Source organism: Triticum dicoccoides, chromosome 4B (genome assembly GCF_002162155.2).
Source record: "Triticum dicoccoides isolate Atlit2015 ecotype Zavitan chromosome 4B, WEW_v2.0, whole genome shotgun sequence".
NCBI lineage: Eukaryota > Viridiplantae > Streptophyta > Magnoliopsida > Poales > Poaceae > Triticum > Triticum dicoccoides.
In genome coordinates this window covers 574,092,780-574,116,109 of record NC_041387.1, presented here as the reverse complement: position 1 = coordinate 574,116,109, position 23,330 = coordinate 574,092,780, and the positions used below count along the sequence as shown (strand labels likewise).

The following is a 23,330-nucleotide window of genomic DNA, read 5'->3' as shown; positions in this document are numbered from 1 at the left end:
GCCCAGATCCGCCGCCCCCGCCCGGCCCGCACCGCGCCCGCTCGCCCGCGCCCTCCGCCACCCGCGCCGGCCGCCGCCGCAGGCTGCCGCCTTCGCCGGCGCCCGTCTCCTTCACCGGCGCCCGCCTCTGCCACCTCGCCGCCCGCGCTGCCCCGGGCCGGATCCACCCTGCGTCGCCTCTGATCCGCGCCCTCCGCCTCGTCCCGCATCCCCGCCGGCGACCTCCGCCCGGCTGCGCCTCCATCTACCGGCGAGCTCCGTGCCGTCGCACTGCCTCTTCCTCCGGCGACCCGCGTGCGGGACAGCCCGGATCTGGCCTCCCCGAGGTTCCCCGCTCTGGATCCGGCCCCCTCCGCACGCTGCGCTGCCCGTCTCCGGCGAGGCCCGCGTCGCCTCGAAGTCCGTGCGGATCTAGATCCATATGAGGTTGACCCCGTTTTTCTTCCAAGTCCTGTAATTTTTACATTATCATGCCATGTTCATTGCATTGTATCTCTGTATCCGTAGCTCCGTTTCGTGCGTGTAATATGTCAAATTGTTCGCCTCAACGAGTACATCATTTCATTACATTGCATCATGTTCATTTGAGGTCATCTTGATGCCTGAATCATCGTTGCAAAAGTGCTTCATAATGTTTTCTGCTGTCTGTTAACAGAACTAGCTCTTTTGTCATTTTTGCCATGATTGATGTGTGCATCCTATGAGGTTGATGCCTACATGTGTTTTTAACTATGTCATGCCATCTGTACAGAGATGCTTACCATGTATTTTTGTGATCAATGTGGTGACTAGCACAAGCATACAAACTAGGCTTCGTGATATTGCTGTTTTCAGTCCCTGTTCTACTGTTATTTTGATGCCATGTAAACTTGATGCTACAGAGAGATCCATGCATATTTTGAGATACTTCAGTAAGAATGTTTTGAACATATGGTTGTTCTCTATCCATTCATGCCCCTGTTTGCAATTATGGAGTAGTCTAGCATATCATTTTTGTGCTCTATGTTTGCTTCAAAATGTTTCCTGGCAGATTATTTACATGTTATTCAATTTTGCCAAGGTTGTAGTTGATCCTTGCATGCTATGAACTTGTTCTTGCCTTGGTTTGTTTCATAAACATGTCTTCTTGATGATGCTATGCTTATCTTGTCATGCAATGGCTTGTGGTGAGTGAATCAAGCTTGTTAAGTAGTGTACTTGTTGTTGCTGTTTTGCTAGGCTGAATCTATTATTTCGTGATGCTATGTAAACCTGCTTCTACATGTCATTCTATGCATAATCTGGAGATGTTCACTAAGAATGTTTTGTAATACATGTCATGCTCTATCCAGTCATGTCCCTGGTTGCATTTATAGCCTGTTGTAGCTTGTTGTTATCTTGCTCCAAATTTTCTTCATAATGTTGCTGTCAGCCTGTTAACATTAAGTTCAGTTGTTGCCATGCTTGTTGTTAGTGATACATGCACCCTATAAACTTGCTCTTGCCATGCTTAGCTTCATAAACATGCCTTCTTACTGTTGGTTGCCTTCCCATGCCATTTATTGCTCTGTACTGAGTTGCACAAGCTCATTTACATGCCTTCATAATTCTGTTTCTGCCATGTATGAATCTGTATTATAACTTGCCATGTTTACATGGGTGCCATCATATTTTCTGATCCTTTTTGGCTCATGCTCAGTAAGGGACTTTTGTTCTATGCATTTAGTAGATTCATTCCATGCCTTTGTTTGCCATGATAAGTTTCTGTAACATGTTGTTTGATAGCTCTAAACATTGCAACCTGATGTTATTTTCTGCAAAGTCTGAACTGTTATTATTTGCTATCTTGCCATGTGTGTTTGAGCATGTTCTAGTGATTTCTGGAGATAGCTCAGTGTTCATGTTTTGTTATGCTTTACCTGTACATCATGCCCATGTCTTTTGCTTTCTTGTTGTGATACTGTAGCATATTGTTTTGATGCGTGCAATATGCCTAGTTGCTGTTTTGGACAGCTTGTCCTTTTAACTTGTATAGAGTGCATGTGTTGAACCGTTGCCCCGTTTTGAGCGTGCTCTATATGAAACTTGCTTACATTTGCATGTAGTTTCATATTATCATGTTGCATCCATGTTTTGAGGTGTTTTCTTGATGTTGTATGCATTTTGCATCAAGGCCATGTTTAACTTGTTTTGCTCATATCTTCTAGGCCGTAGCTCCGAACTAAATGAACTTTATATGTAACTTGACTAGAATCTCGTGTAGATCATCTTGGTGCATCTTAACTTGCTGTTTAACAACTTGAACATAAGGTTTATTCAGATCTGGACCAATTTCGAAATATGCATATGAGGACTTACCGGAATTGTTATATGTTGTTCCCGGCCTCATTTAAACTTGCCTTGATGTGTTGCTCTTGTTTGCATCATCTCTTGCCATGAGTAGCTTTATGTAGCCTTGTCATGCATCATGCTTGTTGTGCATCATTCCTTGTTTATGTGTGGTGTGTTTACCTTGTTGTGTGCTTCTTTTTGATAGTTCCTGTTTCGTTGCGATCGTGAGGATTCGTTCGTCTACGCTTGGTTCGGCTTCATCCGTTCATCTTCTTCATGGACTCGTTCTTCTTCCTAGCGGGATTTCAGGCAAGATGACCGCTACCCTGGATCTCACTACTATCATTGCTATGCTAGTTGCTTCGTTCTATCGCTTTGCTGCGCTACCTATCATTTACTCTTCAAGCCTCCCAAATTGCCATGAACCTCTAACCTTTGACACCTTTCCTATGCAAACCGTTGCTTGGCTATGTTACCGTTTTGCTCAGCCCCTCTTATAGCGTTGCTAGTTGCAGGTGAAGTTGAAGATTGCTCCATGGTGGACAGGATTTATGTTGGGATATCACAATATCTCTTATATTATTATTAATGCATCTATATACTTGGTAAAGGGTGGAAGGCTCGGCCTTATGCCTGGTGTTTTGTTCCACTCTTGCCGCCCTAGTTTCCGTCGTACCGGTGTTATGTTCCCGGATTTTGCGTTCCTTACGTGGTTGGGTGATTTATGGGACCCCCTTGACAGTTCGCTTTGAATAAAACTCCTCCAGCAAGGCCCAACCTTGGTTTTACCATTTGCCTCACCACCACCTACTTTTCCCTTGGGAGTCGCTCTCTCGAGGGTCATCTTTAGTATAGTCCCCCGGGGCCAGTGCTTGTCTAAGTGTTGGTCCGAACCAGAGCCACTTGCAGCGCCACCTCGGGGAAACTCGAGGTCTGGTTTTAGTTGTACGTAGTGTTCATCCGGTGTTGCCCTGAGAACGAGATATGTGCAGCTCCTATCGGGATTGTCGGCGCATCGGGCGGCTTTGTTGGTCTTGTTTTACCATTATCGTAATATCTTGTAAACCGGGATTCCGAGTCTGATCGGGTCTTCCTGGGAGAAGGTATATCCTTCGTTGATCGCGAGAGCTTATCATGGGCTAAGTTGGGACACCCCTGCAGGGTATAATCTTTCGAAAGTCGTGCCTGCGGTTATAGGCAGATGAGAATTTGTTAATGTCCGGTTGTAGATAACTTGACACCAGATCCGAATTAAAACGCATCAACCGTGTGTGTAGCCGTGATGATCTCTTTTCGGCGGAGTCCGGGAAGTGAACACGGTCTTTGGGTTATGTTTGACGTAAGTAGGAGTTCAGGATCACTTCTTGATCATTGCTAGCTTCACGACCGTTCCTTTTGCTCTCTTCTCGCTCTTATTTGCGTATGTTAGCCACCATATATGCGTAGTCGCTGCTGCAGCCTCACCACTTTACCCCTTCCTTTCCCATTAAGCTTTGCTAGTCTTGATACCCATGGTAATGGGATTGCTGAGTCCTCGTGGCTCACAGATTACTACAACAACAGTTGCAGGTACAGGTTATGCGATGATCTTGACGCGAGAGCGATGTTTGCTTGTCTTGGAGTTCTTCTTCTGCTTCTTCTTCGATCAGGGGATAGGTTCCAGGTCGGCAGCCTGGGCTAGCAGGGTGGATGTCGTTTGAGTTTCTGTTTGTGTTTCATCCGTAGTCGGATGTTGCTCTTCTGTAAGATGATGTTGTTTTCGTGTGGCATTATATGCCTTTTGTATGTATCCCCATCTATTATGTAATGTTGATGTAATGATATCCACCTTGCAAAAGCGTTTCAATATGCGGGTCTATCCTTGGTGGGACCTTCGAGTTCCTTTTGGATAGGGTCGCATATCAGGCGTGACACTGGCATACACCATGTCGGCTTCACATCCGCCGTCTCTTTTTTGCTTTTTTGAACAAGGGAAGGACCCCGAAGGGTCCAGCTCTGGAAGATTGCAGTCCCTTCGAAGGTCAAAATCTTTCTATGGCGATTGGCCCAGCAGTCGATCCCTACAGCCGATCTTCTTCATCATCGGAATATGGCAACGGAGGACACTTGTGGGCTCTATGGAGCCATTGATTCATGGCAGCACTCGTTGCTCCACTGCCATGCTGCCAGAGCTGTTTGGGCACTGCAACCTACGGAGATTTTTCAGGTCTTGAATGAGACAACGGAGCCGGATGCCAAAAGGTGGATTTTCGCTCTAATTGAAGCACTACCATCTGAGGTTTTCACTCAGGTACTGGTCACACTCTGGGCCATCTGGTTCGCGCGACGGCAAGCTCTCCACGAAAATATCTTCCAGAGCCCAATGGCCACACATATGTTTGTCACAAAATACCTCAAAGAGTTGGCTGAATGCAAACCAAAGGGGACGATCCATCTGGTACAAGTCGGTCCCGGCAACCGGACAAGATGGATCCGGCCTCCCGACGGTTATGCGAAAATTAGGGTGGATGGTGCTGTCAACAGAGCCAATGACGCGGGGTCCTACAGTGCTATATGCAAAGACCAAAGCGGCATGTACATGGGATCATCAACTACCAGGAGTGTTGGGGTCAGCGATCCAACAACATTGGAGACTCTGGCGTGTCAAGAAGCAATGGCCCTAGCATTGGACCTCTCTTTAACTCATGTGGAGATTGCTTCTGACTGTAAAAACGCAGTTCAGGACATAAACCTTGGCACTGGAGGAATGAGCGCGAGCATTGTGAAGGAGATTAGAGCTACTGCTAGTCAATTTCATAGTTGTGTCTTCATCTTTGAAGACAAAGTTTCGAACCAAGAGACCCATAGTCTTGCTAAGCATGCTTTTGGTCTGGACCTGGGACGCCATGTGTGGCTCATAAACCCCCCAGACCTGAATTGTATCCCTATGAACATCCTCAATTAATAAAGCAAGTGTGTTTAGACTCAAAAAAATGTCATTAACCCGTGTGACTGCACAGGATACAAATTTGTCTGCTTCAAATCCAAATAGCACTAATCAAATACATTATGATTTTGAACAAAAACCATTAAACAAAGTACACAAAACCTACATATTTTAATAATTTCCTTCGTTATGATGCAAGTATCGGTATTTCTAGTTATTTGAAGAGAATTGTCATGTGTGTAGTTAGTCTGTGGTCCGTCTGTATTGTTTTTTGTCTGGTGTCTGTAAATTATAACCGGATGATTTTCTTAATTAATCGATGAGGCAAAAGTTTTGCTTCAGTTTCCAAACTTTATAAGTTATTACTCGGCAGTGAATCAGTGATGGAGGCATTTTCCCCGCAAAAAGAAAAGAACAGGAAAAAAGATGGGGTGTTTAGCACGGCCTGCTACGCTGTGGTTTACTTTGATCAATCTTGAATTCTTGATCAACACTTTGTTCAACCTTAAGTAGGAGGAGATGGACTGGGTAGAGAAGCGCGTAACGTGGCGCGCGCGTGTCCTGCCTACAGGCTGACTCGACGAGTGCAGATCGTACAATCAAATCCGTAGGATAGACGCTTTCAAAAAAGAAAAAAACCGTAGGTTAGACCAGGTCCATCATTTCCCATTCGTTATAGGAAAACTCTTTTTCCTCGGACGACCGTTTACTCTTTGGGCGCATGCAGCAACCTATAAAAGGAAGCAACCAGCGATCTCTCCTCCAACAACAACTTCAAGCAAGGCCATTCATCCATCGTACGTGCGTACGTAGCCCAGCTAGCCCTCTATCTGCAACATTTGCTCCATACCGTACGTACCGCAGGTGTACTCTCAGAGACTCAAAAAGTTACACCAGGAAGATTTCTATGGGGTCGTCGGCGAAGATGACGAAGGCGGTGGTGGTAGCCGTGCTGCTGGTCCAGTGCTGCAACGTGGTCCTCGCGGCGAGGCTGCTCGAGGGAGACCGCGGTTGGCTACACGGCGGCGTTGGCACCGCCGGGGCGCTTATCATGCAGGTCTTGCCCGGCGGCTCTCCGGGAGTGGGAGCACCCAACGGCTGCACCAACAACCCCAACCATCCCCCAGGCGGGGCATGCAACGGCGGGCGCTAAGCCGCCGGCGGAGCTCGACTAGTCAATTAGTGCGTGACGCACGTACATGCGTAGATAGAGGTCGTCTCTCTTTTTCAGGTCTCTTGCTCGTCTGGTTTGGTTGATTCTTTGTTCATTGGTTCCTTCATTCTTTCAAATGTAATTATTTTAGGGCTTCTGCCAAATGATGGAGCGCAAGAAGCAGCTCAAATTTAGTTAGTTTTAGTTCATGAATTTGCAATAAAGTTGTCTCTCACGTAGGTCTCTGTGATCACTAACGAATGTGCATAAAGATCTTTGCATTTCTTTTCATAACCATGAGTGATGAGTGGAAGATTGTTGAATTTCATGTGATTTGTATTTTGGAAGGAGAGAAACAGACTCATTTTCGCCCGATCTGCGAGATAATCCACATTTATTAGTAATCTGTAGTATTATGGGTATGTAGATCTGTATCAGCCTATCAGGGCTTGCATACTGTGGTCATGCAAATATGTAATTATCTCTTTTCTACTTTATAAAATTAACGAGAAGGCAATGCTCCGGCTGGTTTCTTCGTATAATGTTTCTATGCATTGTTTTGTTCATTGATTTTGATATAGCTCATCATTCATGCCGAATGGTAAAAATGTTTCTACTCAGGGGGACCTGAAATGAATATCTATAAGTATATGCGAGAAAGCGTGTTCAGTCGAATTCAAATTGTAGTGTATGTTACATGTCCCCGTAATACTCCGTTGCCTCTGTTTGGTCTTAAAGTCTTGAAGTATTTAAAATAGTTCAAAAGTGCATGCTAGAAAACATTTAATCAAGCGTGCACTAATATCAATCACAATAATCGCATCATGCATGCTGCACTAAGCAGGTGCGTATTTTGAATCCTAGGAATAAACCAGGGTATCAATTCCAGGTGGACTAGCTTGCATGTCAACACATGTCATATGCCAAATAAAGAGTTCAAACTCGGACGGGTCTAACAAGCATGCCAGCTTGACCTTTCCATAGTTGGACCAGACCAATAACAGAACGGTCAAGCTAGGACAGCCGTGGGCACAGCAAAAACAATCTTGGGGGCAGTGGTTTTTTTCAATTTAATTATCTATATTCATTCAGTTTGTTTGTTTTTTGATTGTTTTAAATTGCTTATCACATATGCCACGTGGTATATTCATTCAGTTCGTTCACGAGCTCCCTATGAGTAGGAGCTTCAAACCGCTCGAATTTGCGGTGGATTTCCAAAATGTTATGACAGGTTAACTAGTCTCTGAAACCCGTTAGCATATAACATATTCTGCTGCGGATTTGTTAGAAATGCACCTCGTGCCAACGTCATAGATAACGTGTCTGGCATGAACGATTTTTAAACTGCAAACTCAAACCAAGTAAACAAAAGGTTTTCAGGTCTCTGCATGCGTGGTAAGCCTGGGTGTAGGTAGAGTGCTCATTCGGGCTGAAAGAAGTTGACTGCGTACATGTTTTGAATAAAAGAAAGAAGATAAAAGTTGAATTGAAAAGTTCATGTCGTCCACGTTGAACTAGAAATACTGTTGGCGCTGGCCGTCCGAGGAATTCAGACACCATGCATGCATGCTTTCTCAGCGACTGAAATTCTACTACGGTAATGGTTGATGTTCAGCTGCCCTCCAGCTAGCGTAGCTTGCTACCAACGACGAGATGTCAAAGAGATGACTTTGAGAAATAGTAGGATCGAGTAGTACTTATTTTTCAGCAAGCACTGATTACTGATTGATCGAGGCGCAACAATTTGTGGACCTGATCAACCGCACGCCTAACTGAGAAAATGGAAGCGAAGTCCTCCACATGCCGTGGAATTCTTTCTGAATTGGTTGACCTGCTAATCAATTACAGTCATTTGTTTACTCCAAGTAATTTCTGGTTTCCGATCTACAGTAGTACTCCGGCGCAAAAGGAATCGTACTTTCAGAACTGACTCGGTGCTGCTGGCCAGCCTAGACACACAGAGCTGTACATTACGCTACAGGCATGAGATTCAGTCCTCCAGGTTGACGTCTCAAATCTTTTAGGTTGACAGCTGAACTGACCATGTCTCAGATTTATACTTTTACATGTATGCAGGAACCAAATACACACGTATTCACACTGAAGAAGCCGTACATGTTCCATGTCTTCATCTCCGAAAAGACGGGGCCCCACGAATGGTATAAGCACAGGAATTTTTAACCTTGCCAATTGCCATTTTAAGATTTGAATTACAGGAGTTCCATGTGCTTGTCTCTGCAAGTCGATTCAGATCGATGAATCGCAAGCCGCAGGTTGAACCACTACCGTATCCCAGCAATATGCATGCTAGTATGCTATACTATCGGTTTTAACAAACGAAACAATATCTTCTTTTGTTTGTGGAACAGGGGGTGGCTCATGAATAAGTCGCTTTTTTGTATATAAACATGTTATACTCGCACATGGCAGCAGGGCGCAGTTAACAGGCTTCAAACTATGTCCTCTGAGAGATACTACAAGACAGAGAATCTCAAAACTCTGCTTCATTTATCAACATATCAATGGCCATAAGAGATCTTAACATTGTGTGCCTATATCACAGGATTTTAACCATGGAAAACTGAAAATTATTTGAGGGTACTACTGCACTGTAACTGATAAACCGTCAAAACATGGCCTAGACGGACAAATAGACGCGTCTTGTAACCACTAGAACGCGAGGGGGGGAATAGAAATAAAATTCAGAAGCTGGACACTGAGCAGGATTGTTGGAGAAGAATTACCAGCAAATTTTCAATGGCCAAAATCCTTGAGCCTCCTCTTCAAAACATCCAAGGACCTCGTGCGAGCATTCTGCTTGGTGTTGCGGTTGGAAAGGCTTCCAAACAGCCCGTCTGCCGAGTCCTTGAACTTGTCGACAATGATGGAAACCTTCTTGTAGTCCAGCGATCCATAGTTCTTCCCCCGTATCACCGGATTCATGAAGTTCTCAGGCTGGCTGCTCGACAGAAGGTTGACGAGCTGCCTTATCTCAACCAAGCAATCTCTGAACGTTGTTTCCTTCCCCATGTCTGCCAGCCCGGTGATGTGGAATTTCTCATCAGCAAATGCCTCCAGCATCTTCAGGTCCATGTCGAGGCCTAAAACGGCACTCATCGTTAACCTTTTCACGCCGTCGCTCAGAAGCGTCGTCATTATCGAGTCCGAGATGTGTCCCATTGCACCAGAGACAACCTTGTACAGAGCTTCAAGTGGTAAAATCTCCGAAGCTGTTGATACTAGTGTTTCAAGATAAATAAGAACCTCGTTCATGTAGTCATTGGCATTGTCCGGTGTTTCTTCCACTATCCAGTCGACGTCGTCCAAGAGCACCATAAAATCATCAATCTTGGAATTGGCCATGTTTATTAAGGCATTATATGCTGCGTTCTGCGAGGCTTTTAGCACGGCTCGAGCAGTCAAAGTAGCACGAGACCTCTCAGCGACGCGCTTGGGGATGCCGCACTGTTGGGCACAATGCAAGAGGTACAGATCACAAGCATGCTCCAGAACAGAGATATTTCCTGCTAGTTGCATCATCTGTGACATGGCCAATGAGCGAGCATACATCCTGTTGAGAAGACAGTCGTTCAATACCTCAATCAATAGCCTGTCTAGGTAAGCTTTCACCACTTCATACAGGTTCATGTCACCACCATAAGACAAATAGCTCACAGAATCCTCAACGAAGGACCGGACAATGCGACAAACTTCTGGAACAGAAGAGGAGAATGGCGCCACATATGGAAACTCCGGGATCACCTCACTTGGCTCCAGATGAAATGCTGTGACATTCATGTTGTACTCGTATTCCTTCTTTATAACCATCTGCTCATATGAGTCATTAGCAAGGATGTCATCTACCTGCCTCCGGCACTCAGAAAGAAGCAGTTGGTGGTACTTGTCCCTGCTTCTCGAAAGAATATCGATCAATGGTGTGGTTTGGTAACCATACTTCCTGAGAACTGCAGCCATAAGAGTGATATAATCTTTTATGAGGAGGAGGTGGCTGGCCGTGCCGATGCGAGAAAACTGGCTCTCCAATAGAGATGTCATCTTCGCAACGGCTGTTTCCCATGTTGCTTCGACTTGGCTCTCGGTCAGCAATTTCTCTGCAGTTCGAAAGACGCGTTGTTCAACAATAAAAAACCCAGCTACCTGTGCAAGAAAGGGCTGATGAGACTCGAGGAACGGTTGCGAAGTGGAAATTTGCATATCCAGGCTGAGTTGCATTTGCCTGTTCTTGTAGTAATAATCTCTGAACTTCTCTCCAATACCGAGGCAGACATGGATGTGATGCGTTCGATAAACAGGTGTGAGATCAAAATCTAGTGCTGTTTCCTCATCTGTATTCTCTGCATCCAAGGTATACATGTGCTGATCTGGTCCAGTATGGCCATGCCCTTCAGCCTCTCTCTGCCGCGCACGCATTTCCTCCTCTTTTTGGCGAGCCAAAGAGGCGTGACTTATCGAGACCTGCCCGATCTGCTTGGACATCCTTCTGATATGAACAAGCCAATCATTGAACTCGCCACAGGCTTTCTTCTCGATGTGCAGCTTTATCAGTGGTATCTGTCTCCCAATCACCTTTTTAATAATCTTCACAGGAATGTTTTGCAGGTATCCATGCTCAATCAAATCCAGAGTCTTGAGCGCAGGATGGAACTTAGCTTCTGCGATGTAACCGTTGCACGCCATGCACAGGGTAATGACTTTGACGCAAATCTTCAATATCGTCATGGCCTCTCCTACGTTTTTCTTGACCGAATACAACTCGAGAAGTTTGTCAAGCTTCAACAGCAGGGCGCTTGACGCCTCCTGCAGGTGCGAGTTCTCACCGGACAACATGCTCTTGAGCTCCTCGGCATCAACCATCACACCGCGCAGCTCGTCGACGGCGAGGATGAAATCCTCATAGTGAAGCCTGCATAGCTCTTCGATCTCAACCTCTTTCTTCTTCACGATGCTCCTGAGGCTATGCGTGAGGGCTTCGGGTTTGCCGGAATCAAACCCGTGCCGGATCATGGGACCCAGGTCCTCGCCGTTTGCAATGAACGCGGCAAGGCCCATACCGAGACCTCCATCGCCGCTGTCCACGATCTCTCTCTTCTTTGGCTGGTCAGCCATGATTTAACTGTAAAAAGAGCAGATGTACAGTTTCAGCGCAGTTATGGGAGATGCATCTCTAGAAGTTTGGGAACGGTTAGAAGGAACAAAGAAGTACTCCCTCCGTCCGAAAATACTTGTCGGAGAAATGGATGTATCTAGACATATTTTAGTCCTAGATACATCGACTTTTATCCATTTGTGCGACAAGTAATTCGGGACGGAGGGAGTATATAGGAGTATATGGTATTGGCAGTTTGTAAGGCAGTACATGCATAGGTCAAAACAAAGCAAATTGACGCGGCGATTCATGAGTTTATTTGTAATAATCTTTTCCTGATACAAATGCAGTAGCAAGAGGAAGAACAAGGATCATTCCGTGATTGACGTATCCAAAAAGAAAAAAAAAACGCTAGGGGAATCGCTCAACCAAATTGCTAAACGATCACCGGATGAACACCACCCGTATCATCGGGAATTCAAATCGCTGCAGCAGGCAAATTGCATTGCAGAGAGTAATCTCCATTGGAAAAGGAAACCGGCGGTGAATTTACACTGCACAATACATAGACCGCATGCAGGTGGCCTCTCCCTTGTCTACATCTCTCCTCCCTTCCCCGTCGAAATAATACCGGGGCCTTCCCTCCCCGGCGAGCTCCGTCCCCTCCCTTGCCGGTAGCAGGCGGAGAAGGCGGCGCCGGCGGGGGGCTCAATCCACGCGGGGAGAGGACAGACCGATGGGGCAGCGTCCGTGCATTGTCGAGACGTATGTAGAAGAGAAGGGAGGGAATGCTCACTGAGGCGGGATGGGATCGGCGGCGGCCGGAAGGGACGGGATCGGCGGCGGCGGCCTGCGGTTGATCCCTGAAATGGAACCTCTGGCGAGTCGCGCGGCGCGGCGCGCGCGAGAAGTGCGTGCGGGGAGTGGAACGGGCCAGACAGCCTCGCTCGGGAAAGAAAGAAAGAAAGTGTGCGTGGCCGGAGAATAGAATAGGGCCATCCGTCTATAGCTCCGTTTGGTTTGGTTTGGTTCGGTTGGGTTGGATCCGATGTTGAAGGAGAGAAGTGAGAACCATGCCGGCTGGGGAGTACGATGTGCGTGAGTGAGTGTCTGACTGACTGACTTCCATGCCGGATACTGAAGCGATTTGGTGTCCTTGGGTGCGATCAGGGTCTGTAATATTGTAAAGTGGTACTACAAGAAAAAACAATTATATTTATACTGAGTTTTTTTTTCAAATGACATTTTATACTGAGTTGGATGAGAGAAGGAAAACGGGTTCTAGATTAACAGCTCCAAGAAACATAAAGTAGTAGGAGTACTAGTACTTAGCAACTAAGCAAAAATCTTTTTCTAAGCCCGGGCTCATCTGCACCCGGGTTGAATTAAAAAATCAAAACAAATACTAGAAAAATTCAAGAAATTTCTAAAAAAAAATCCCATGGCAGATATTTGCCGCGTGAAGTCCGCTTCAATTTTTAAATTATTTGGACAACTGAGCAACTCTCGGCAAAAAAGACAAATTCGGGATCTGTAAAATAATCTACTGTTCATGTACTGTTTTGATTCGATTTGTCTTTTTTGCTGAGAGCTGCTCAGATATCCAAAAAAGATAAAATTTGGGTCGACTCACGCAATAAATTTTATACCATGGGAAAAAAAATTGGAATTTTTTTAATTTTTCTAGTAGTTTTTGTGAATTTTTTTCTGCCTGGGTGCAGATGAGACTGGACACTGAATCGCTGCACTCGCAACTATGCTACTATACATGTTGCCTGACTATACGTGATACGTGATATGGCAACTTATAGCTAGATATTGGCTATACTAGATATTGGCTATACTATTAACCATGCTCTAATGCATGCGCTGAGCTCCATGGTGATGATTCAAGCCTGGCTGCAGCGATGGAGGATCTCCGCACTAATTTTCCAAGATTGGTGGAGATTCTTGCCTGCCCTAGTTGAGGGAAACCTGCTCATCAACTTGCCGGGATGGGGACGCTATTTGGTGTGCTACAAGGATCAAGTAGCTTTGCTCTGGGAGTATGACGCCTGCATGTACTGCTGCATTTGTATTGGCCGATTCGCCATTCCCCGTTGAGTAACGAAGCTACTATTGCTTTTCCCTCAAACCAGAAAGAAAATAACACACAAAACACGCACACGGGTAATTAACCTGGTCGCGGATCGATCTGCGGGTAGTTAAACTCTATACACTGGTTTTCTGGTGGTATTCGGGATCGATGTTTCAAGGTTGATGATACCCACTCACACAGCCACATTGTAACACTTATTACACATGAATAGCAGATGGGGAAAAGAAACTCAACGCCCAACGTGCTCAAGCCTCAAGCAGGAAGGAAAGAAGTGTGCAAATAGGCGGGCAAAAAAACAAGAGGTAGCAACTCATCGTTATCGTACATCTTCTGAGGGTTCATCGTGACAGATTTCTCGGGCAACGGTGCACTGTTTAGCTGTGTATTTCCAGTCAGGTTTCCGCCGGTAGCATGGCATCCTCGAGAATGACTGCAGCAACAAACTAAGTAAGAACCAGAGGAAAGATGACAGACATGCCTGGCCAAGCTATTTCCTTGCCAACAACCAGTGAGTGCAAATTAGAATAGGAAAGTGTCATAGTAGATAGATTCAAAAAGATGAACACCTTATAAGAAAACTCAACTAGTCAAAGATGGGTTTTGCAACTATTATTGATGATTTGGTTAATCAAGATCAATACAATGATGCCGGGAACCATTGCGCAATGATAAACGTACGTGCTAAGAAAGGATGGCATAGGGTGGCAGGTCAAAAGAATGCACGTGCTTACCTTCTATGTACAACGGTCAACGGCATTATCTACTTCTGAGTGACCACCTCATCCTTAGACTCTGCCTAAAAGGAAATAACCAACACAAAGTGTAAATTTTCCACAGCGTAGATATAGATAATGAAGCCAATTCTAGCTGAAAAGAGCTGATTGATAGAACACAAATAGTCTCTCACTAACAAATAGGCTAAATGCAGGAATGCATTTAAAAAGGTAGCATGTCATGTACCTCAGCTGCAGTTTTTCTTCGAACTTTTCTAGTTGGATTCCTCATAGTGACAAATTCCTCTGCAGATGTTGGGTGAACACCAACAGTGACATCAAAATCTTGCTTCGTTAACCCCGCTTTAACACCAATTGCAATTCCCTGTCACATAGTTGTAGAAACATGACAAACAAGCCTTGAAAGAAGTGGGGTCTGTCTAGGGCACATCTAGATGTGCCGTAGTTATTGCACGTCTAAGTGACTCAAGCAAACTACAAAGAAGAAGAAAAAAGACAAAAGAAAATGTCTGCACGAATCTTCGCGTAAAATCAATGGCATAGGACTTAGATGTGCAATGCTTAGGGCACATCTAGATGTGCTTTAGCAAAACTGTAATACAAAATCATGCACACCTGGATTATCTCAGGTGCATCATCACCGCACATATGCACTCCTACAACTTTGTTCGTAGTAGCACACACAATGAGCTTCATTAATACACGATCAGGTAATCCAGAAAGAGTGGCTCTAAGAGGTCTGAAGTTTGACAAGTAGACATCAACATCTCCATACTCTTCAATAGCCTGCACAAATATGCATATGAGCGACCTCCTTTGTGTGTAAACAAATTTGATGCATGCCATATATTATTACCTGCTCCTCAGTAAGGCCAACTTGCCCAATGGGTGGTTGAGAGAAAACAGCAGCTGGTACAGCTCTGTCAAAAAACATTTAATTCGCAATGAAAAAGCATTCAATAGAGCAATGATATCCAGTCTCAAATAACAAAAATATCTAAAAAGCAATGAAATTAAATTAAGCATTTCAGTACAAATTCAGTTTCAGGAGATTGTCAGGCTGGGTGAAGCAGAAAAATATGAATCCAAACAAATTGACCAAATGAACTCAACTTTCAAAAGTCACACCAATTCAAATTTTAGTTCATTTGGCTGAGGAGGGTTAGAGGGCACCCTAAGGGTCACAAACTTGCGTCCATAGAACTGGGGAATGGGGGACAAACTTGAAAGTTACTCCTGCCAATTGACCATTTAGGCTACCATAATTTTAAAAATCCACAATACTTTCTGAAAGTGAAAAACAAGGAAATAAAAATTAAATCAAAGCTGGTCCTGTAAACTATCATCAGGAGAGGTAACCACTCATGGTCAACTAACAAGGTATACATCATTTCTAGAACAACCATTGCCTCAACCATATGGTTTTCAAGATTCCTGGTTGTGAGTTGATAAATGATTAAATACCTGTACTCTGGTTTGGTAGGTTCATCACCGAATAAAGTTTTCACAAATGCTCCACCTTCCATCAGTGCAACCGGAGTCAAGTTGATCCTATCAGTAACATCTCCAACAGCCCAAATTGAATCCACTGAGGTTCGAGAATACTCATCGACCTAGCAAGGACAAATATATAACAAGAATCCAAATGTCATGGTAAACATAAAAGCCAGAGGAACTTGAAGGCCACGTATTATTTTACCTACCACTATAGCCCCCTTCTTGTCCATTTTAACCCCAACCTCCTCCAGTCCAAGGTTCTACAAGAACAACAACTATGTTAGGACTCTAGGATGAACGAATTCATAAAACAGTGATATACGATATAACTAAGCAAAAACAAAATGTCTCAGATGATACTACTAACCTTCGTGTTCGGTTTACGACCTGTTGCGAACATTACATGTGAAAACCCACCAATAGTTTCTTTGTTTGTCTTCAGAGATAGTAAACCATCATTTGATTTGGTTATAGCTTGAGGACTATGTTCAGTATGAAATGTGATACCCCTTAAAGACATCTGTTCAGCAACGAAATCTCTGACCTGAAGTTCAAAACTGAAAAAATAAGTCAGAAGCACAAGGCACCGCATCTATCATTGACACTATTATATGTTATTCTTAATACATGCTCACCTCCTCATCAAACCCTCTTAAAACTTTCGGTTGCCGAATAAACACATGAACGTCACTTTTTAAGCCATTAAAAATGCCAGCAAACTCCAAGGCAATATATCCACCTCCCACTATTGCAATTTTCTCAGGTTTTGAAGGCAGATCTAGTGCAGCATCGGAATCTATAACATGCTCTATTCCTGGGATATCTGGCATCGATGGTCGACCACCAACAGCTATAAGTATGTTCTTAGCAGTGTAGAGCTTGCCATCCACACTAACAGTATGTGGATCAACCACCTGTATCAAGTGAACAAAAATTATATCAGTAACTGCACCTTCCAACAGAATTCATTTCAGAAAGCAGTCTATCTATCCCAACTTTAACCTGATTTACAAACATTGCCCAACCTTTCCACGGCCTTCAATTAGATCGACGTTTGCGTTCTTTAAAATATTTTTGTAAATGCCAACTAGGCGTTGCAGCTCTGTATTTTTGTTGGCTATCAGAGTGCTCCAGTCATGTTTTGGATCAGTATCATATGTCCATCCAAAGCCATGAGACTCTTCAAACTCATGAGAGAACTTGGATGCATACACTAACAGTTTCTTGGGAACGCACCCACGAAGCACACATCTGTGATGAAAACAAATAAAGTTCTTATATATGCATTCTGGCATAAAAGTGAGTTAGGAATTCAATATGCATAACAAAACCAACAAGGATATGCAAATTATGAAGGCCAAAACTGTACTAACAGCCAAGTGCTAAACAGTCCTCAATCGTAAATATTGATGTGGACTGTGGAACACAGAAATATTGGACACATAAACATGATAATTGACAAACCAAGATATTGCGAGAAAAATGCAAGAAGATAAATGCAGAACTGCATGTCTCCCGCAACTTGCTACATACTGCAACTGCACCTCTTGATTCCAGCGGAACCATTTTTTAATGAAATTATATTAATATCATGACATTTGCTCCGAAGTAAAGTTAAGAATTATCAAGCGCATGGGTTCAGTTCTACCCATCGAAACGGCAAATGATGACACAATACTTTAATAGGCTACATTATGATGGTGCAGCATCAAACAGTGTGCAACTTGCCTACAGTCAATTTCCTCTACTAATTACCAATAAATTAGAAACCAAAAAACTTCGGACAGCTGTCTGAACCACATATGAACATTATCTTTACTAGTGTAGAAAATTCCAAAGCAAGGATAACTGTACGTGTCGAAATCATATAATAAGACCACTCATGCACCAATAACATCACCAGAAACAAACATCCCCACCGCCATGTAGCCTCTAACCCTTAAATGGCATGCGAATGTGATGAGAACTGAATGGCATATTAGGGATCTTCACTCTAAGAATCCAGTTCAGCAAGCTAAGGCGTACGGTGAGGTGGTCGTAGCAATCTAACTAACCAATGCAGAAATGGCCCAATCGCACAGAACATTCAACACTAGTCGCTTGTCATTCCAGAAGAAACTTGGCGAAGCACACATACGCTGCAACGCACGGCCTGACCAAACCTTGCTGCGGATAAGCGAACCACAGAAGCAGGAGAAGCGTCCACTTACGTCCCCCCGAGGCCGCCGAGGTCGTCCGCGGAGATGGTGGAGAAGGGCATCTCGCAGATGGCGGCGCGGGCGCCGTAGAGGGTGGTGGCGAAGCGCGAGGCCCGCACGCCGCCGCTCCCGGCGCCGATGGTGAAGAGGTCGTAGTCGTACTCCCCCGCGGAGGAGGACCCGTTGGGCGCGGCGGAGACCGAGACGGGGCGGTGGAGGCGAGGGCGGGGGCGGTCCGGGAGCCGCGGGGAGGCGGCGAGGGAGCGGAGGCGGTGGCGGTGGATGAGGAGGGAGCGGCGCGGGGAGAGGGTCCGGGTCAGGGTCTGGAGGGTGGTGGCGCAGGAGAAGGGAAGGGCCGCGGTTGTCGCCATGGCTACCTCTCTTCCTCCGAGGTCCGAGCTCTCGCCGCGCTGCCGCCGGCTCCTTTCTTCTCGGAAGTGTGGGGAGGGGAGAGGAAGGGGAGAGGCGAGACGATTGGCGATGTGTGGAAGAGTACGAATTTGCTTACATTCCTCTTTCTTTATTTCGAAAGCGTACTTCCGAATAACAGCAATTCCTGCCGAAAGCGTACTCTAAGCTTTTGAGCAAAGGGGAGTAGCTAAAGTGCACGATCAAGCCTACCGCGCGCAATGTTGTAAGAGCATCTCCAACAACCGCTCTAAAAGCATCTCCAGCCGCGTCCCCAACACGGCCCCCCAGGAGACGGTCGCCGGATCAAAAAAATCGGCCCAGTCGCGCCCCCAGGGTCCCGTTTTTCGTCGGCTCAGGCCGAAATTGGCGCCGGCGGACCCAACCCGAACCCGGCGCGCTGGGGCGCTCGGGGGGCGCCGGGCGAATCGTTTTTGGCGCGAAAGCGCCGCGTGGCAGCCGCATCGTGGGGCAGCCGCGTCAGCGACACCGCCCGCCTCGTCTTCCCGACGCCTCGGTTTCCCGCGGGGAATCAATGGCAAAGTTGCCGCCGGTCAGCTTTTCCATTGATTCCTCTCACGGGCGGCGCGTCACGGGGCGACGCGCGGACGCGCCGACGCCTCCCCTTCCTCGGCTATATATGGCCTCGCTCGCCAGTGTTGGAGTGCCACCCCAGCCCTCCCTCTCCCGCCGATCTCTACTCCCCAGCCACTCCTTCTCCCCGATGGCTGAGTGTTTCCCCGGAGACGAGGCGGCGGCCAACGGCTTCGGCCGTCGTTCGCTCCGCGAACAGGAATCCTGGCTCCTGTTTCAGGCGAACATCCCGGCGCCGTCGGACATGCGCGTCGGGCCGACAGGTTGGAGGCTCGGCAACGGGGGAGTGCCCATTCCCCCGTTGCCCGACGCCGTCACCAAGCCATCGTACTTCGCTGACGAGGTCGAGATCGCGCGCGCCTCTCTCACCGACGCCGAGCGCTCCCTTCCCCAATACGCCGCCGACAACAACGCGGCGTGGGCGGCGTACTTCGAGCGCCACCAGCAGCAACGGCTGGCGTCCACCAACGGGACGCCGGTGTTGGGGAACGTTGCAGAAAACAAAAATTTTCCTACTCGTTTCACCAAGATCATCTAGGAGTTCATCTAGCAACGAGTGATTAGATGCATCTACATACCTTTGTAGATCACGCACGGAAGCGTTCAAAAGAACGGTGATGATGTAGTCGTACTCGACGTGATCCAAATCACCGATGACCAGCGCCGAATGGACGGCACCTCCACGTTCAACACACGTACGGGACGGGAGACGTCTCCTCCTTCTTGATCCAGCAAGGGGAAAGGAGAGGTTGATGAAGATCCAGCAGCACGACGGCGTGGTGGTGGATGCAGGGCGTCACAGCAGCAGGGCTTCGCCGAGACTACGAGGGAGAGACGTAACGGGGGGAGAGGGAGGCGCCAGGGGCTGGTCTGAAATCCCTCCTCTCCCCCCCACTATATATAGGGGTGCCAGGGGGGGCGCCGGCCCTAGTAGATGGCATCTACTAGGGGGGCGGCGGCCAAGGGGAGGTTTCCCTCCCCCCCAAGGCACCTAGGGGTGCCTTCCACCACATGGACTCTTCCATGGTGGAAACCCTAGGCGCATGGGCCTATAGGGGCTGGTGCCCTTGGCCCATCTAGGCCAAGGCGCACCCCCTACAGCCCATGTGGCCCCCCGGGACAGGTGGCCCCACCCGGTGGACCCCCGGGACCCTTCCGGTGGTCCCGGTACAATACCGATAACCCCGAAACTTGTTCCGATGCTCGAAATAGCACTTCCTATATATAATTCTTTACCTCCGGACCATTCCGGAACTCCTCGTGACGTCCGGGATCTCATCCGGGACTCCGAACAACATTCGGGTTTCTGCATATACATATCTTCATAACCCTAGCGTCACCGAACCTTAAGTGTGTAGACCCTACGGGTTCGGGAGACAAGCAGACATGACCGAGACGACTCTCCGGTCAATAACCAACAGCGGGATCTGGATACCCATGTTGGCTCCCACATGCTCCACGATGATCTCATCGGATGAACCACGATGTCGAGGATTTAATCAATCCCGTACGCTATTCCCTTTGTCTATCAATATGTTACTTGCCCGAGATTCGATCGTCGGTATCCCAATACCTCGTTCAATCTCGTTACCGGCAAGTCACTTTACTCGTACCGTAATGCATGATCCCGTGACCAGACACTTGGTCACTCTGAGCTCATTATGATGATGCATTACCGAGTGGGCCCAGTGATACCTCTCCGTCATACGGAGTGACAAATCCCAGTCTTGATCCATGTCACCCAACAGACACTTTCGGAGATACCCGTAGTCTACCTTTATAGTCACCCAGTTACGTTGTGACGTTTGGCATACCCAAAGCACTCCTACGGTATCCGGGAGTCACACGATCTCATGGTCAAAGGAATAGATACTTGACATTAGAAAACTCTAGCAAACGAACTATATGATCTTGTGCTATGTTTAGGATTGGGTCTTGTCCATCACATCATTCTCCTAATGATGTGATCTCGTTATCAATGACATCCAGTGTCCATAGTCAGGAAACCATGACTATCTGTTGATCAACGAGCTAGTCAACTAGAGTCTCACTAGGGACATGTTGGTGTCTGTTATTCACACATGTATTACGATTTCCGGATAACACAATTATAGCATGAATAAAGACAATTATCATGAACAAGGAAATATAATAATAATGCTTTTATTATTGCCTCTAGGGCATATTTCCAACAGTCTCCCACTTGCACTAGAGTCAATAATCTAGTTACATTGTGATGAATCGAACACCCATGTAATTCTGGTGTTGATCATGTTTTGCTCTAGGGAGAGGTTTAGTCAACGGATCTGCTACATTCAGGTCCGTATGTACTTTACAAATCTCTATGTCTCCATCTTGAACATTTTCACGAATGGAGTTGAAGCGACGCTTGATGTGCCTTGTCTTCTTGTGAAACCTGGGCTCCTTGGCAAGTGCAATAGCTCCAGTGTTGTCACAGAAGAGCTTGATCGGCCCTGACGCATTGGGTATGACTCCTAGGTCGGTGATGAACTCCTTCACCCATATTGCTTCATGTGCTGCCTCCGAGGCTGCCATGTACTCCGCTTCACATGTAGATCCCGCCACGACGCTTTGCTTGCAACTGCACCAGCTTACTGCCCCACCATTCAAAATATACACGTATCTGGTTTGTGACTTAGAGTCATCCAGATCTGTGTCGAAGCTAGCGTCGACGTAACCCTTTACGACGAGCTCTTCGTCACCTCCATAAACGAGAAACATTTCCTTAGTCCTTTTCAGGTACTTCAGGATATTCTTGACCGCTGTCCAGTGTTCCTTGCCGGGATTACTTTGGTACCTTCCTACCAAACTGACGGCAAGGTTAACATCAGTTCTGGTACACAACATGGCATACATAATAGAACCTATGGCTGAGGCATAGGGGATGACGCTCATCTCTTCTATATCTTCTGCCATGGTCGGACATTGAGCTGAGCTCAATTTCATACCTTGTAACACAGGCAAGAACCCCTTCTTGGATTGATCCATATTGAACTTCTTCAATATCTTATCAAGGTATGTGCTTTGTGAAAGACCTATGAGGCGTCTCGATCTATCTCTATAGATTTTGATGCCTAATATATAAGCAGCTTCTCCAAGGTCCTTCATTGAAAAACTTTTATTCAAGTAGGCCTTGATGCTGTCCAAGAGTTCTATATCATTTCCCATCAAAAGTATGTCATCTACATATAATATGAGAAATGCTACAGAGCTCACACTCACTTTCTTGTAAACGCAGGCTTCTCCATAAGTCTGTGTAAACCCAAACACTTTGATCATCTCATCAAAGCGAATGTTCCAACTCCGAGATGCTTGCACCAGCCCATAAATCGAGCGTTGGAGCTTGCACACTTTGTCAGCATTCTTAGGATCGACAAAAACCTTCCGGCTGCATCATATACAATTCTTCCTTAAGGAAACCATTAAGGAATGCCGTTTTGACGTCCATTTGCCATATTTCGTAATCATAGAATGCGGCAATTGCTAACATGATTCGGACGGACTTCAGCTTCGCTACCGGTGAGAAAGTCTCATCGTAGTCAACCCCTTGAACTTGTCGATAACCCTTAGCGACAAGCCGAGCTTTATAGATGGTCACATTACCATCCGCGGCTGTCTTCCTCTTAAAGATCCATTTATTTTCTATGGCTCGCCGCTCAACGGGCAAGTCAGTCAAAGTCCATACTTTGTTTTCATACATGGATCCTATCTCGGATTTCATGGCTTCTAGCCATTTGTCGGAATCCGGGCCCGCCATCGCTTCTTCATAGTTCGAAGGTTCACCGTTGTCTAACAGCATGATTTCCAAGACAGGGTTGCCGTACCACTCTAGTGCGGAACGTGTCCTTGTGGACCTTCGAATTTCAGTAGGGGCTTGATCAGAAGTATCTTGATCATTGTCATTAACTTCCTCTCTAGTCGGTGCAGGCACCTCAGGAACATTTTCTTGAGTTGCGCCATTTTCCGGTTCAAGAGGTAATACTTCATCAAGCTCTACTTTCCTCCCACTTACTTCTTTCGAGAGAAACTCTTTCTCCAGAAAGGACCCATTCTTGGCAATAAAGATCTTGCCTTCGGATCTGAGGTAGAAGGTGTACCCAATAGTTTCTTTTGGGTATCCTATGAAGACGCATTTTTCCGACTTGGGTTCGAGCTTTTCAGGTTGAAGTTTCTTGACATAAGCATCGCATCCCCAAACTTTTAGAAACGACAGCTTAGGTTTCTTCCCAAACCATAATTCATACAGTGTCGTCTCAACGGATTTCGACGGAGCCCTATTTAAAG

At 46.3% G+C, this 23,330-nt stretch overlaps 2 protein-coding genes across 2 annotated transcripts; both read right to left on the bottom strand.

Annotated features, from left to right (window-relative positions):
* Positions 1–8,864: 8,864 nt before the first annotated feature.
* LOC119291501 (exocyst complex component SEC15A-like) lies at positions 8,865–12,341 on the bottom strand. Its single transcript, XM_037570263.1, has 2 exons — positions 12,293–12,341; positions 8,865–11,523 (listed from the first exon to the last, which is right to left on the bottom strand). Exon 2 carries the CDS (start codon positions 11,514–11,516, stop codon positions 9,144–9,146), a length of 2,373 nt encoding a protein of 790 aa, XP_037426160.1. The 5' UTR covers positions 11,517–11,523; positions 12,293–12,341; the 3' UTR covers positions 8,865–9,143.
* A 1,323-nt stretch (positions 12,342–13,664) lies between these two features.
* Positions 13,665–18,509, bottom strand: LOC119291500 (glutathione reductase, chloroplastic-like). Its single transcript, XM_037570262.1, has 11 exons — positions 18,036–18,509; positions 16,851–17,076; positions 16,461–16,739; positions 16,193–16,369; positions 16,032–16,085; positions 15,793–15,941; positions 15,185–15,248; positions 14,944–15,114; positions 14,555–14,692; positions 14,326–14,390; positions 13,665–14,024 (listed from the first exon to the last, which is right to left on the bottom strand). Exons 1-10 carry the CDS (start codon positions 18,392–18,394, stop codon positions 14,355–14,357), a joined length of 1,653 nt encoding a protein of 550 aa, XP_037426159.1. The 5' UTR covers positions 18,395–18,509; the 3' UTR covers positions 13,665–14,024; positions 14,326–14,354.
* Between the last annotated feature and the right edge of the window lie 4,821 nt (positions 18,510–23,330).